We start from the raw sequence: 12,762 nt of genomic DNA on the forward strand, positions 1-12,762 counted from the left end.
ATTCTGATTTAGATCTGGATGGGTTCTAAGTATTTGTATTTTTCAATAAGCTCCACAAATGATTCTGTTGCCCCGCCAGTATTAGCAGCTACTGAAATATAGAAGAATTAATATTTTAAAAGAGGACAAGACTGTACGATTTGCCAATGTCTAACATATTATAAGAAGCATTGGCGAAGATGTGGAGCTACTGAAGCTCTCATGCCTGCTAGTGGGAGTGTAAATAGGTAAAATCATTTTGTGAAACTCTGGCAGTATCTATTAAGTTGAACTTAATAGCATACTTTATACTCAGCAGTTCTACTCCTAGGTTTATACTCCACAGAAAAGCTTAATATTCTTAGTTTCACTATTTATAATAACACCAGCCTGCAAACAAGTGTCCATTAATAGTAGAATAGAGGAAGTAAATTGAGTGCTATTTTTATATAATGGAATACTACCCAGCAATGTGAAATCATCAAACTACAACTACATACAATATGGATGAATCTCAAAAAAACAAAACGTGTAGCAAGAGAAGCCAGATTCAAACAAATGCATATACACAATTTTATCTAAAACAGGCAAATCTGTATCTATAGTGTTAGAATTGGGAGAGTGGTTACCTTTGGGAGGTGTAATGGCTGTAAGGGGACACAAAGGGAGGCATCAGGGTGTGGGTAATATTTTGATCTGGGTACTAGTTACATGGATATGTTCAGTTTGTGCAGAATCATCAAGTTGTGTACTTGTGATTTGTAGTCTTTCTATGTATTACATGTTGATAAAAAGTTCAAAAATATTGTAAAACCATCATTAGGAGGAAGTTCCTCCAAATAACAAAATTTTTTCATGATAGAATAATAGCTGTCCTTCCATTAACTGTAAAAGAGGAATTTGGTCTGCAGTGGTGTGCTGAGGCCAGCTTGTACTGGCTCACTAGACCAATTTAGGTGCATCTCCTCACCTCAGCAACGTCATCTTCATAGCTTAAAATTGGCCATGTTGGAAATATTTACACCATGGAATTGGCAAATGCTACATCAGGTTGTTGTTTTCTCAGAGAGCTGCTTACCTACTCAGTACTGAGTTTACATCTCTTTGTATGTGGGGATATTATTTAACCTGCTTTGTAGCTCATGGAATTAGTAAACAATATAAAGGTCTAAAGTGGCTAAAATGATCATGCCTTTTAGAATTATCATTATCATATTTGAGACTGCAAAGAATCCTTTTTTTCTTCTGTAATTCACATATCAATCCAGTAAGAGGAAATATGTCATTAAGAACTTCCTTTGTCATTTTAAATTTGGTTTCAGTGTCACAAATTAGCATTACAAGAACATTATCAGGTCCTGAAATCTACCCTCAGTAATCAGTCATTGTGAATCACCTGAGACTGAAGCTATGTTGTTGTTTTTTTCCATTTTACTGCTAGAAAATGATCATTGTAGCCTGGAGAAAGCTAATAGAATTGTCATCTGCAATTGAGACACTCAACTCTGTGCTGGTGTCTTCTGTCAGCCAGATGCATACAGACATAATAGATATTCTCTTTATTGAATCGTTGTCATGGCATTGTTGTAACAAAAGATATGTAAAGAGACAGTTTAACATTTTTCTCTATTACTTCTGTTCAACTCTTTAGGTCTCTATCTTCTCCTTTTCACTTTCTTTTTGATTCTATCTATATCCACAGTCTTCTCTTTATTTCTCTCTGTTGTCACTTTAGCTTCTCAAATATTAAAATCTTTTAAATATTGTGATGAATGGGTTAAACTACAAAGTTTCCCCAAGGGAAATGTGGCATTCTTTTTCATGCAGTGTGAAAATTTTTTTCCAGCATATTTTTGCTTTGTGACAAAAACATAATGACTTATTATTAGAAGGTATCTTGAGATTCTTTAGAACCATTCATTTCTAAGAACCCCCTACTACCATCATGTACTAAAAAGAATTCTAGTGACTAACATTAATTAACATGTATCACACATAGATGGTTACTTGTTATGGAGCTCCAAAAGAAACAGGAAAGTGAAAGAAAATGTATATGGAGAAAAAATATATATATGTATATACCTATACATATATATTGGGTTGGGCAAAAAGTTCGTTTGGCCAACCCAATACATACGCATATATATATATATATATATATATATATGTATATATTTATATGAAAAAATGCATGTTAGTTTTGCTTACTATAATGCTAAAACTGATTATGGGGTTCAACGGTTGTTAGCCTATTCCATTTTTAATAAAGTTCCGCATCATCTTTTCACCTAAGTATTTTAGTAGTTACTGATGGTCGTTGTCTGAATCCATTACTTCTTTGGGGGTTACAAATGGTGATATTCTATCATTCTTCATTTCTTAAGCTATGTTTCTTCTGTAAAGAAAACTTTTACTAGCTTTTTGGTTTGTTCAAGGAAAATAGAGTAAGTGCTGATTCCCTTTATCTCCATCCACTGCCTTTGACTTTTTTACTTTAATTAAAAAAATTTTTTTGATCTCTAGAAGTTCTGTGCCTTTTCAGCTCTTCTTGGAGTTTACTCACATTTTTAAACCTGTTTTTATTTCTTGGAATATATTATAATTTTTATATTCTGTTTGATGATCCCATTATATGAAGAAGTCATAGCCAGTTTGACAGTGTCACCTGTTGTTTCTGCTGGCTGTTAGAGTGTTTTATTTCCTTTTGAACCGTGAACTGTTTATTTATCTTGGTACCTATCTTTGGGAATTCTTGGGGTCTTGTATAAAGGTAGGTTTCTCCATGGAGGAGTTTCATTTGTTTCTGTCAGATGCCTATGGACCTAAGAAGCCTTCGACCTCTTCAAAATATCAATTCTCCTCTTGAAACATTTTAGACCACCCATTTAGTGTGGATTCAGGTTGCAAATTGTGGTCTGTGGTTACAAGTAACCAGGGAAGAACTTTCCTCCAGTTCTTAGCCCCAGGTTTTGAGATAGGCAATATTCCTGGGGTAGTAGGTAGAAAAGTTTATAACTCACCCTATATTGAGACCCTAGCCCTTGGGGTCGCAGGGTTATGGACAGGTCTCCAGTAGACTCTCCAACTTGGGTGGCCCCTGGGATTTGTCTTCTGTCCTCCAGCTTTGAAGGTCATGTAAACCAGAGCTCAGGTTCATTGGGTTCAATAAGTACCCTCACAACAAAAAGGTCAGTTTCAACATTCTGCTTACCTCTCTGGCTTCCTACCTTTACTTTTTTTTTTGGCTTGCGTATTTCTTTTTTTTTTTTTTTTTTTTTAACAGGTTATGGATGCATTTGAGAAGATTTTTAAAATATATTTTATGCAGCATTTTTAGTTGTTTTTAGCAAGAGCCTCAGTCCACAAACTTAGTTCATCATTTTATCAGAAATACAAACACTGTCATTATATGCTCTTTTCTTTAACTGTGCTTCATTCTTTAAGACTTAGATATTATCTTATTGATCTTTCTAGTTATTTTATGTTTATTAATTGTGTATATTTCAGTCCTTGTGAGTACACTTGATTTATTCTGCTGTTCCATTTCATTTTAGCCTGCTAGACACAGAGTAACTATTCAGTAAAATTCTCACTTATCAGTATAAAATAAGTGAGCTTTTCATTAAGATTATTCCAGAGTACTTGATACTTCATTGGAATGAAAGAGTAAAACTCCTTTTACTAGAGTACCTATCTTACTTTTGGGGAGAACTTCCTAATTGGAGAAATTTGACTGGTATTTGGGAATTCTTAGTTAAATATCTATGTGGTATACATGCATATATGGGAATTTTATATTTTCTCAGTATTTTATTAAGTAAGCATAAAATGGACTGAAATAGTTCATTTTCCTTTTGAGATGAAAGTTTTGATCAGTAGGGACAGATTGTTCCTCTGTAGGTTCTTTAGCAGATAGGAAGCAGATGTGGCATTGGGAGGAGACTGCTAGGGGAAGAACAAATGTATGAGTAATCTGGAAAATGATTAAAGTCAAATTATGAGTTAAATGTCAGCCTTTGGACCAAAACTTTTCCATTCTTGGTACTTTGAAGAGACAAGCAACTGAGTGTTCTTAATAAAGGAGAGACTGTTCTTAAAAGCCAGTACTATTCCACTATACTTAGTGTTGTATTCACAAGTGTTTTTGTTATTTAACAATCTGATTTAGACTTTCTTTGGTTAGGTGGGATATAACCCTTCATTAGCCTGTATTTGTACTTAAGGAATCTGGTTTTATTTGATTAGAGAATGTCTTTAAAATCATATGCACTTTGTCAGTGCATTTCTAGGAATGTCTGGCATGTTTACTGGTCAAATGCCTTGCAGATGGAAATGAAATTTTGTGAGGAAACTTCTGGATCAAATACGAATCTATTTTTACTTTAATAAAACTATTCAAAGCGTAAAGACTTCAGTCTGGGTGTAAAATGCTAGCTGCTGATCTGGGAAGGGTTGCCAGGAAAGTACCTGCTAAGGATTGAAATGATTTCCCCATTCCTGGTGCCTCTTTTTTGGTTGTGCTTTAATTACAGGCATAAACCAGATGGGCATCAACAGGTCTTCTAGATCTCTGAAGTGCTTCATGATGACTACATTCACTAGGCATAATGTTTTCTCCTATATTCACTAATGTGCTTTATAGTATTTGAATTCAGTGAAGATACTGTTTAGTTTTGTGTTTAACAGCACCCATTTAGAAATTATTAGACTAATTCCATTCTCCAGGGGAATACTTGAGAGGTAGAGCTGGGAACAGTTATAATCATTTCAGTTTAAAATTATACCTGCAATAAGAAATAAATCATAGACTCTCTGTAGTCCAGCTTGTAAATAAATAGTAAATAACAATAAAATTAGAATATATCTACAATGATGAAGTTTTCCAGCTTCTCTGTGCTTCTGGACATATTTTTCCACTTTTCAGTGCATCTACCTAATTAGTGACAAATATCAGGTCACAGTGGTCTTATCCGGTCATAGCTTACTGTTTAATTCTGTTCAGATATGCTGGGCCATTGAAGAAAAATGCTCTTCAACATAGAAGAGCTATGTTGCCTCTGCTTCTCACATTAGTTAATATCTTAATGTTGAAATTAGTTATCCCATCCTGTGGTAGTTGGAGGAAAACGTAATGAAAGCCTTTTGGAAACATGTGCTAATAGCCCCTGGCCACCAGTGTAGCATAGTGTTCCTCATAAAGGAGAGCTGATAGGTGAAAAGGTGATCTGTCAAACATGTATTTTTTAATACTTTAAGTTTCTTTGTAAATCAATTTATTGAGATGTAATTTACATGTAATAAAATGCACCCATTTTAAGTGTAAAGCTCAGTGAATCTTGACAAACTACACACCCTTGTAATCACCGCCTCAATCATTAACCAGAGGGAGAAACCTGAATGTTTTTCCAGATTCCTCTCTTCCTCACACCCAAATAATTACTAATTTCTGTTCATACTACACTCTGAATTTCTGTAGAACCTATTCCCTCCTCTTTACTCTCATAGCTACTACCTTAGATATGCTTGACCCCTACTTTTTTCACCTCTGTTACTTACTGCAATCTACTTTATAACTGGTTTTTTACTCTTTAACTCTTTTTTTTCTTTTATACCTTCCATAATGTTACTAAGTTATGATTATTCTAATCACATTAGCCCCCTACCTTGCTTAAAATCCCTTGATGACCCTTCACAGTTCCCATTCTCAGTCATCAATTTCTAAGTAAGAGATTGGCTCATAGTGGCAACTGCCTTGATGACTTAATCAGTTATGAACTATGCATGGAGAAGCAGATTTGTGAAGGGAAGGTGATGAGTTAGTTCACTTAACAATGTGAAAGGAGTAAAAGTTTGCCTTGTGTTTCAGTTTTAAAGTTATCAGAAGCATTTTATTTGATTCTAGCTTTACATAAAAAACTATGAGGGAAGGAGAGAAGCATCTTTCAAACGTTCATCTAAAACACCGTAAACTGTTTTGAGATATTTTATATTGATGAAAAACAGAATTTTATCAATGCTAGGTAGGAAAAATTGCAATATTTGTTCTCGTTTATTTATACTCAAAGCAATTATTAAGTCTAAATTCATGAACAGTCATTTTATTTGCATATACTAGCCTTTTAAAAAGTGTCTTCCCTAATTCTCAACCACGTCTCAAAACCCATAATGTGTATATGAGTTATGAGATTTACCTTTTAGATTGGTAAAGATAAGCTCTGAGGTAAAATAATTGATAGCAGAGTATCTCTACCTTGAATGGGAGGAAAACATAGAAGAAATATTTAAATATGACAATAAAAAGCATAATGAACTTTATTTTTGCTACAGATATCATCTCAACCTTAATTGTCAAGCATATAGGTTATTTTCTATACCATAAATATTCTATATCCTCTAGTTTTTCTTAACACAGAAAGATATTTAGTATAGTTCCTAAATATAAGTAAAGTAGTCCTAAAGTACTTTTAGACCTGTTTACATTAGTTACTTGAATAGTCATTAAAAAGAGTGATTCTAATTTAAATGAGTTTTATCAGTCTGCTCTGGGGTATTATTTAGAAAAGTGATTATTTCCTTCTTTAAAAAATGAAAGTCCTCAAAAATTAAAAACAAAACTACCATGTGATCCAGCAGTTCTTCTTCTGGGTATTTATCTGGAGAAAATGAAAACAGTAACTGAAAAAGATATAGGCACCCCCATGTTCATTGCAGCATTATTTATAGTAGCCAAGATATGGAAACAACCTAAGTGTCCATTGATGGATAAATGGATAAAGAGAATGTGATACACACACACACACACACACACACACACACACACACACACACGCACAATGGAGTATTATTCAGCCATAAGAAAGAATGAGATCTTGCCATTTGCAACTGCATAGATGGACCTTGAGGGCATTATGCTAAGTGAAATAAGTCAGAGAAAGACAAATACCATATGATCTCACTTATATGTGAAATCTAAAATAAATAAATAAAATGAAATACCAAGCTCATATATATAAAAAACAGATTGGGTAAGGGGTGGGTTAAATGGGTGAAGGGTGTCAAAAGGTACAAACTTCCACTTATAGAATAAATAAGTCATGGGGATGTAATGTACAGCGTGTCAACTATAGTTAATACCTTATTTCATATTTGAAGATTGCTAAGAGAATAGATCTTAAAAGTTCTCATCACAAGAAAAAATATTCTGTAACTGTGTATGGTAATGGATGTTAACTAGACTTAATCATGGTGAACATTTTGCAGTATATACCAATATTGAATCATGTGTATACCTGAAATTAATACAGTGTTGTATGTCACCTGTACCTCAATAAAAATATGAAAGTCCTGATCAAAATCCCAGCAAGCAGATATTGACAAATGGATTCTAAAGTTTATATGGAAAAGCTAAGACCTAGAATAGCAACATGATACTGAAGGAGAACAAAGTTGGAGGACTGACACTTACCTATTTCAAGACTTACTATAAATGTACAGGAATCAAGACAGCACGGTATTGGTGAAAGAGTGGACACATATATCAATGGAGAAGAATAGAGGGTCCCAAAATAGACCCACACAAATATAGTCAAGCGATCTTTGACAAAGGAGCAAAGGCAATTCAATAGAGAAAGAATAGTCTTTTCAATAAATGGCACTGTAACAATTGGATATTCATATAAAATTGAATCTAGACATAGACCTTATACCTGTTGCAAAATTAACTCAAAGTGGATCATACCTAAATATAAGACACGAAACTATAGAACTTCTAGAAGAAAACTTAAGAGGAAATCTAGGCACTGTTGGGTTTGGCAGGTTTTTAGATACAACACCAAAAGCATGATCCATGAAAGAGAAAATTGATAAGTTGGACATAGTTAAAATAAAAAACTTCTGCCCTGTGAAGGACGCAATTAAGAAAATGAAAAGGCAAGTCAGACTGGGAGAAATATTTGCAAAACATATATCTGATAAAAGACATATTCGTGATATGACAAAAAAACTCTTAAAACTCAACAATAAGGAAACAAAGAACCCAATTAAAAATGGGCCCAAGAGCTGAAAGTGCAGAGAAGATATACCGGTAGCAAATATGCATATGAAAAAATGCTCAACATCTTTGTCATTTGGGAGTTGCCTATTAAAACAATGAGACCACTACAGACCTATTGGAATGACTAAAATTTTTTAAAAACCTGACAAATATGAAATGCTGATAAGAATGTAGAGCCAGTAGGAATGCAAGATGGTACAGCCACTTTGGAAGACAGTTTGGTGGTTTCTTAGAAAGCTAAACATAGTCTTACTGTACAATCCAGCAATTGCACTATTGAGTGCAACTCAATACCCAATTGATATGAAAATTTATGTTCACACAAAAACCTGCAGATGAATATTTAAGCCGCTTTATTCATAATCACTGAAAACCAGAAGCAACCAAGATGTCTTCAATAGATGAATGGACAAACTGTGGTACATATAGACAATGGAATATTATTACTCAGTGATTTTTTAAAAAATAGAAGCTATGAAGCCACGGAAAGATACAGATGAACCTTAATTGCATACTGCTAAGTGAAAGAAGTCAGTCTGAAAAGGCTACAAACTATAATATATGATTCCAACTGTATGAAATTCTGGAAAAAGCGAAACTATATAGACAGTAAAAAATCAGTGGCTGCCAGAGATTCAAGGAGAGAGGAGGATGGTTAAATAGGGGATTTTTTAGGGCAATGAAACTATTTTGTATGATACTTTCTTGGTGGATACATGACATTATGCATTTGTCAAAACCCATAGTACTTTACAGTACAAAGAGTGAACTTTATGCATATTAAAAAAATAATTTAGGAGGTTGGAGGATCCCAGGAAGAAATGAATATAGACTATGACAGGAGATTGTAACTGTATTTCAATTGTATGGAACAACCTTCTTGAAGGTATGAGCAGGGAAGAGTGGGAGGGGAAGGTGCTGACCTAAGTAACTTTGGAAATGAGTCTGTAAGACTAGGTGCAAAAGGAATTACACATTATCATTATGCTTTCGTTAATAAAGTTATTTCCCATGGGGGTACAAATTGAAAATTCTGATACCACTATACATATATTCTGGAATTAATAATTAACTAAATGGATGAGAGACGGTGGGAGCCAGATTTCTCCTTGTTGGAGTAGGAATTTACAGATAAGTAAGGGAAAGAGGCTAGAATGATCCCTTTAGTAACAGATTAGAGTTGGAGACATCAGTTTGAACTCATGGTTAGCTTAACGTAGACACAGATGGTTTCATAGAGAAATATCGATATACGTATACGCACAGGTTGGTATACACACATATATTTCCTTGCTCTGTCATCAGAGGGCCTAAAAGAAATGACACCTAGTAGTAAATAGTACACCTAGCCACTAGATCTTTGTTTCTAATGCCATTTCCCAATAAAGGGAATCATGACTTCTTGAAGAAATGGCTGATTCTAGGACTGGGGTAGGAAATAAGTCTAGAGAATGAGAAATGAGTCTAGAGACTCTTATAATGCTAGAGAGTAAGGAAGTGCTTACAAAAACAAAAAATCCATGTTAATAGGGGTATGTCAAATGGACATAGGAGCCAACTGAAAGAGGTCCAATGGCCAAAGCTGGAACAGTTTGAACAATAAAATAAGTAAACTGGTACTGGATTATAACCCAAAGAATGAAATGAAATGTCCATGAATCAAAACTGATATAAATAAATACACAGGGAAAAGACAAACTCCCTGGGAAGAAGAATTCCAAATAAATTATGTAGATACTGTGCCCTCAATGAGAGGAAACTGAACTTCCACTCCTTAAGTATGGGCTGCACATAATGACCACTTTCCAAAGAATTCAGTATGGAAAGAAGGGGAGGGAAGAATAACTTTACATTGGAGAAACCTGACAAACACTGTTTCAGTTAGGTGATCAAGGTCAACTTCAACAGTGATAAGTCATATTAATTAATGGTATGTACCATAACCCTAATCTCATCATGAAAAAAAAATCAGACAAATTGCAATAGAGGGGCAGCCTACAGAATAACTGATCAGTACTCCTCAAAACTGTCAAGATTATCAAAAATAAGGAAAGTCTAAGAAAATGTCACAGCCAAGAGGAACCTAAGGAGACATCACAACTAAATGTAATGTGGTATCCTGGATGGGATCTTGGAACAGAAAAAGGACATTGTGTAAAAACTAAAGAAATCTGGATAAAATATTGAGTTAGTAAGAATATATCAATATTAGTTCATTAATTGTAAAAAATGTACTATACGAATACAAGATGTTAATAATAGGGGAAACTTGGTGTGGAGCATGTGGGAAGTCTGTACTATCTTCTCAATTTTTCTGTAAATCTAAAACTGTTCTAAAAAATAATGTGTATGAAACAAAACAAAGGTCTCAGTAATTTGAAGGTCTCACAGTAATCCAGTGGTTTCTGTCTTTCCTGCAGTTTTGAGAGTGTTTGCTGCCTTGCTGATTCTACTTCTCTCTCAGACATCACTTTTGATGGCAATCCAATAGCTCAAGAGTCATGGTACAAGCACACTATCCTTCAGAATATGATGCAGCTGCGCCAGCTAGATATGAAGAGAATCACGGTGAGTGAGAACTCTTCTGAAGTGCTCACCATATTGTTTTAGTTAGCATGGGTTAGAACATTGGGGTGCATATTCTTTGAAATGCTTCTTATTTTTAATGAACTATGGATTATCATGACTATATACTTCATAATTATAATGACAAATTTTTTACCTCCTATCCGTATTCCCAATTTCATTGAATTAAATTTCTAGCCTTCTTTTAAAATTAGTCATCATGCTTGTTTTTCATTCTTGCTTAATATCCAGCTAATAATTTACTTTGAAATGAATAAGAATTTCATTGATAAGTTATATAGTGTAATGGTTAAGAACATGGGTGCTGGAGCCAGACTGCCTGAGTCTGCATCCTGGCTTGACCGTTTTCTAGTCATATGACCTTCGACAATCTACTTAACCTTTCTATCTAATTTTCCTCAAGGTAAAATGGGGATCATAATTATATTATGTCATAGGGTTGTTGTCAAGATAAAGTGAAGCACTAAACCTTAGAACAGTGTGAGGCTCCCAGGAAGCATAATATGGAGCTATCATTATTATTATTATTATTACTACTACTATTGATGCTATACCTCTCAAAGTAGCTATCTCTTTTTTTATTCATTCTGTCTCCATGGTAGACATTTTCTACACTTAGAAGTTTCGATATGGCTCCTGATCTAAGTGAAATGCCGCATGTAATAATACCCCTCCTTTTAGGTGTACAATGCACATTAGCATACTTTAGGCTCCAAGAAGTTCTGTAATAAAGAAACTTGCCTTAATTTGTTTCATTGCATCCCAAATTCATTTGAACATTTTATGATCTCAGAAAATATCTGTTAATGATGTCATTTTGATAATCTCTGACCTAGAAAAATATCCTAAACCTCCACTGTTTTCTTACTTCTAGACTCTGCTAATTTTGATGTGGATTCTTTTTTTTTTTTTTGCCACACCTCACGGCTTGTGGGATCTTAGTTCCCCGACCAGGGACTGAGCTTGTACCCTCGGCAGTGAAAGCTCGGAGTCCTAACTACTGCCAGGGAATTCCCTGATATGGATTCTGAGTGATCAGCTAGGTTTATTCAATTGCCAGTTGACTCACTGCCTGTCCACTGGTTTCACACTGTGGCCCATTCACATTTCTACCTCAGCAATATTATGGACACCTAGGGTGGCTAACAGACAAAGTGTTGATGAATTTGTAAATACCAGCAGTCTTCTGGGGTTCCACCTCTCTCTGTTCCAGCGTGGAGGAAAGGTTCTTTGTCCTCTCAGTTTATTTGGATCTATACTGGCAACTCTGTCTTGTACTTTTACCCTTATCTCCAGGTCTTTCTTAATTAAGCATCTTTGGTACTTCTAATCAATTGATCTTCCTGATGAGGTTGCAAGAACAGGGTGAGAAAGGAAGCTAACCAATTAAATAAATTAGTAATCATATAGTATGTTTCTCATGTGAATTTATGCCAGTCTTGTCTACTCAACTAATGTACATAGTCCTTGAGGGCAGAAGCCATTCTTTGTCTTCCTTGCCTGATACATGCAGATGTTCTATACATGTTTATTTCCTTTCCTTCTCTATCTCACACAATGCTGAGAATGTAGTAATGTTCAGTAAAGCCTTGTTGGTTGAGTAAAGTTTACGTACTTCCATGCCTTAAATAAAGGAGAACAATATTGTCTATAATTACTGTCCGTGTACATTCCCTAGGATGTGTTTGCTTGGTAAGGAAATGAGGACAATCACCTGGGATGGGAACAGGGCCAGCTCTTCTGCTAATACAGAGCAGTAATCCCTGCACATCTGCTCTTCCACTGTTTAATGCTAGAAATTTAAAAATTTTTAAATGGAAATAATCTCAAAGTTACAGAAAAGTTATAAGTACAGGACAAAGAACTTTTGTTCCTGAACCATCTGAGAGTAAGCTGCTGACTCAATTCCCCAACCTCCCTGAACACTTCAGTATGTATTTCTTGCGAGCAAAGACATTCTCTCATGTAAACACAATATAACCAACAAAATCAGGAAATAAACATCGAATAATTGCTAGTGTGTAATCCTCACACCACATTCAAATTTTACCTGTTGTATTAATAATGTTCTGTGGGGCGAAATGATCCAGTTTGGAATTATACATTGCACAGAGGTACATTTTATTGTCATGTCTCTATTGTCA

The 12,762-nt window shown here is 34.7% G+C and overlaps 1 protein-coding gene and 1 long non-coding RNA gene across 10 annotated transcripts in view; one reads left to right on the forward strand and one right to left on the reverse strand.

Moving 5' to 3' along the window:
- Positions 1 to 12,762, forward strand: part of LRRC49 (leucine rich repeat containing 49) — a 128,539-nt gene that overhangs the window by 65,198 nt on the left and 50,579 nt on the right. For all 9 annotated transcript variants that reach the window (XM_082443787.1, XM_082443791.1, XM_082443784.1 and 6 more), the window contains one exon: positions 10,453 to 10,600. In XM_082443787.1, the coding sequence (XP_082299913.1) occupies positions 10,453 to 10,600 (148 nt within the window). The remainder of the gene's footprint in view (positions 1 to 10,452; positions 10,601 to 12,762) is intronic.
- On the reverse strand, positions 1,413 to 10,444 carry LOC309651621. The gene is made up of 2 exons (XR_014258260.1): positions 7,303 to 10,444; positions 1,413 to 6,095 (listed from the first exon to the last, which is right to left on the reverse strand). It is a non-coding gene; the product is annotated as an uncharacterized lncRNA (long non-coding RNA).

The sequence above is a fragment of the Balaenoptera physalus genome (genome assembly GCF_965194825.1).
Source record: "Balaenoptera physalus genome assembly, chromosome: 2".
NCBI classification, from domain to species: Eukaryota; Metazoa; Chordata; class Mammalia; order Artiodactyla; family Balaenopteridae; genus Balaenoptera; species Balaenoptera physalus.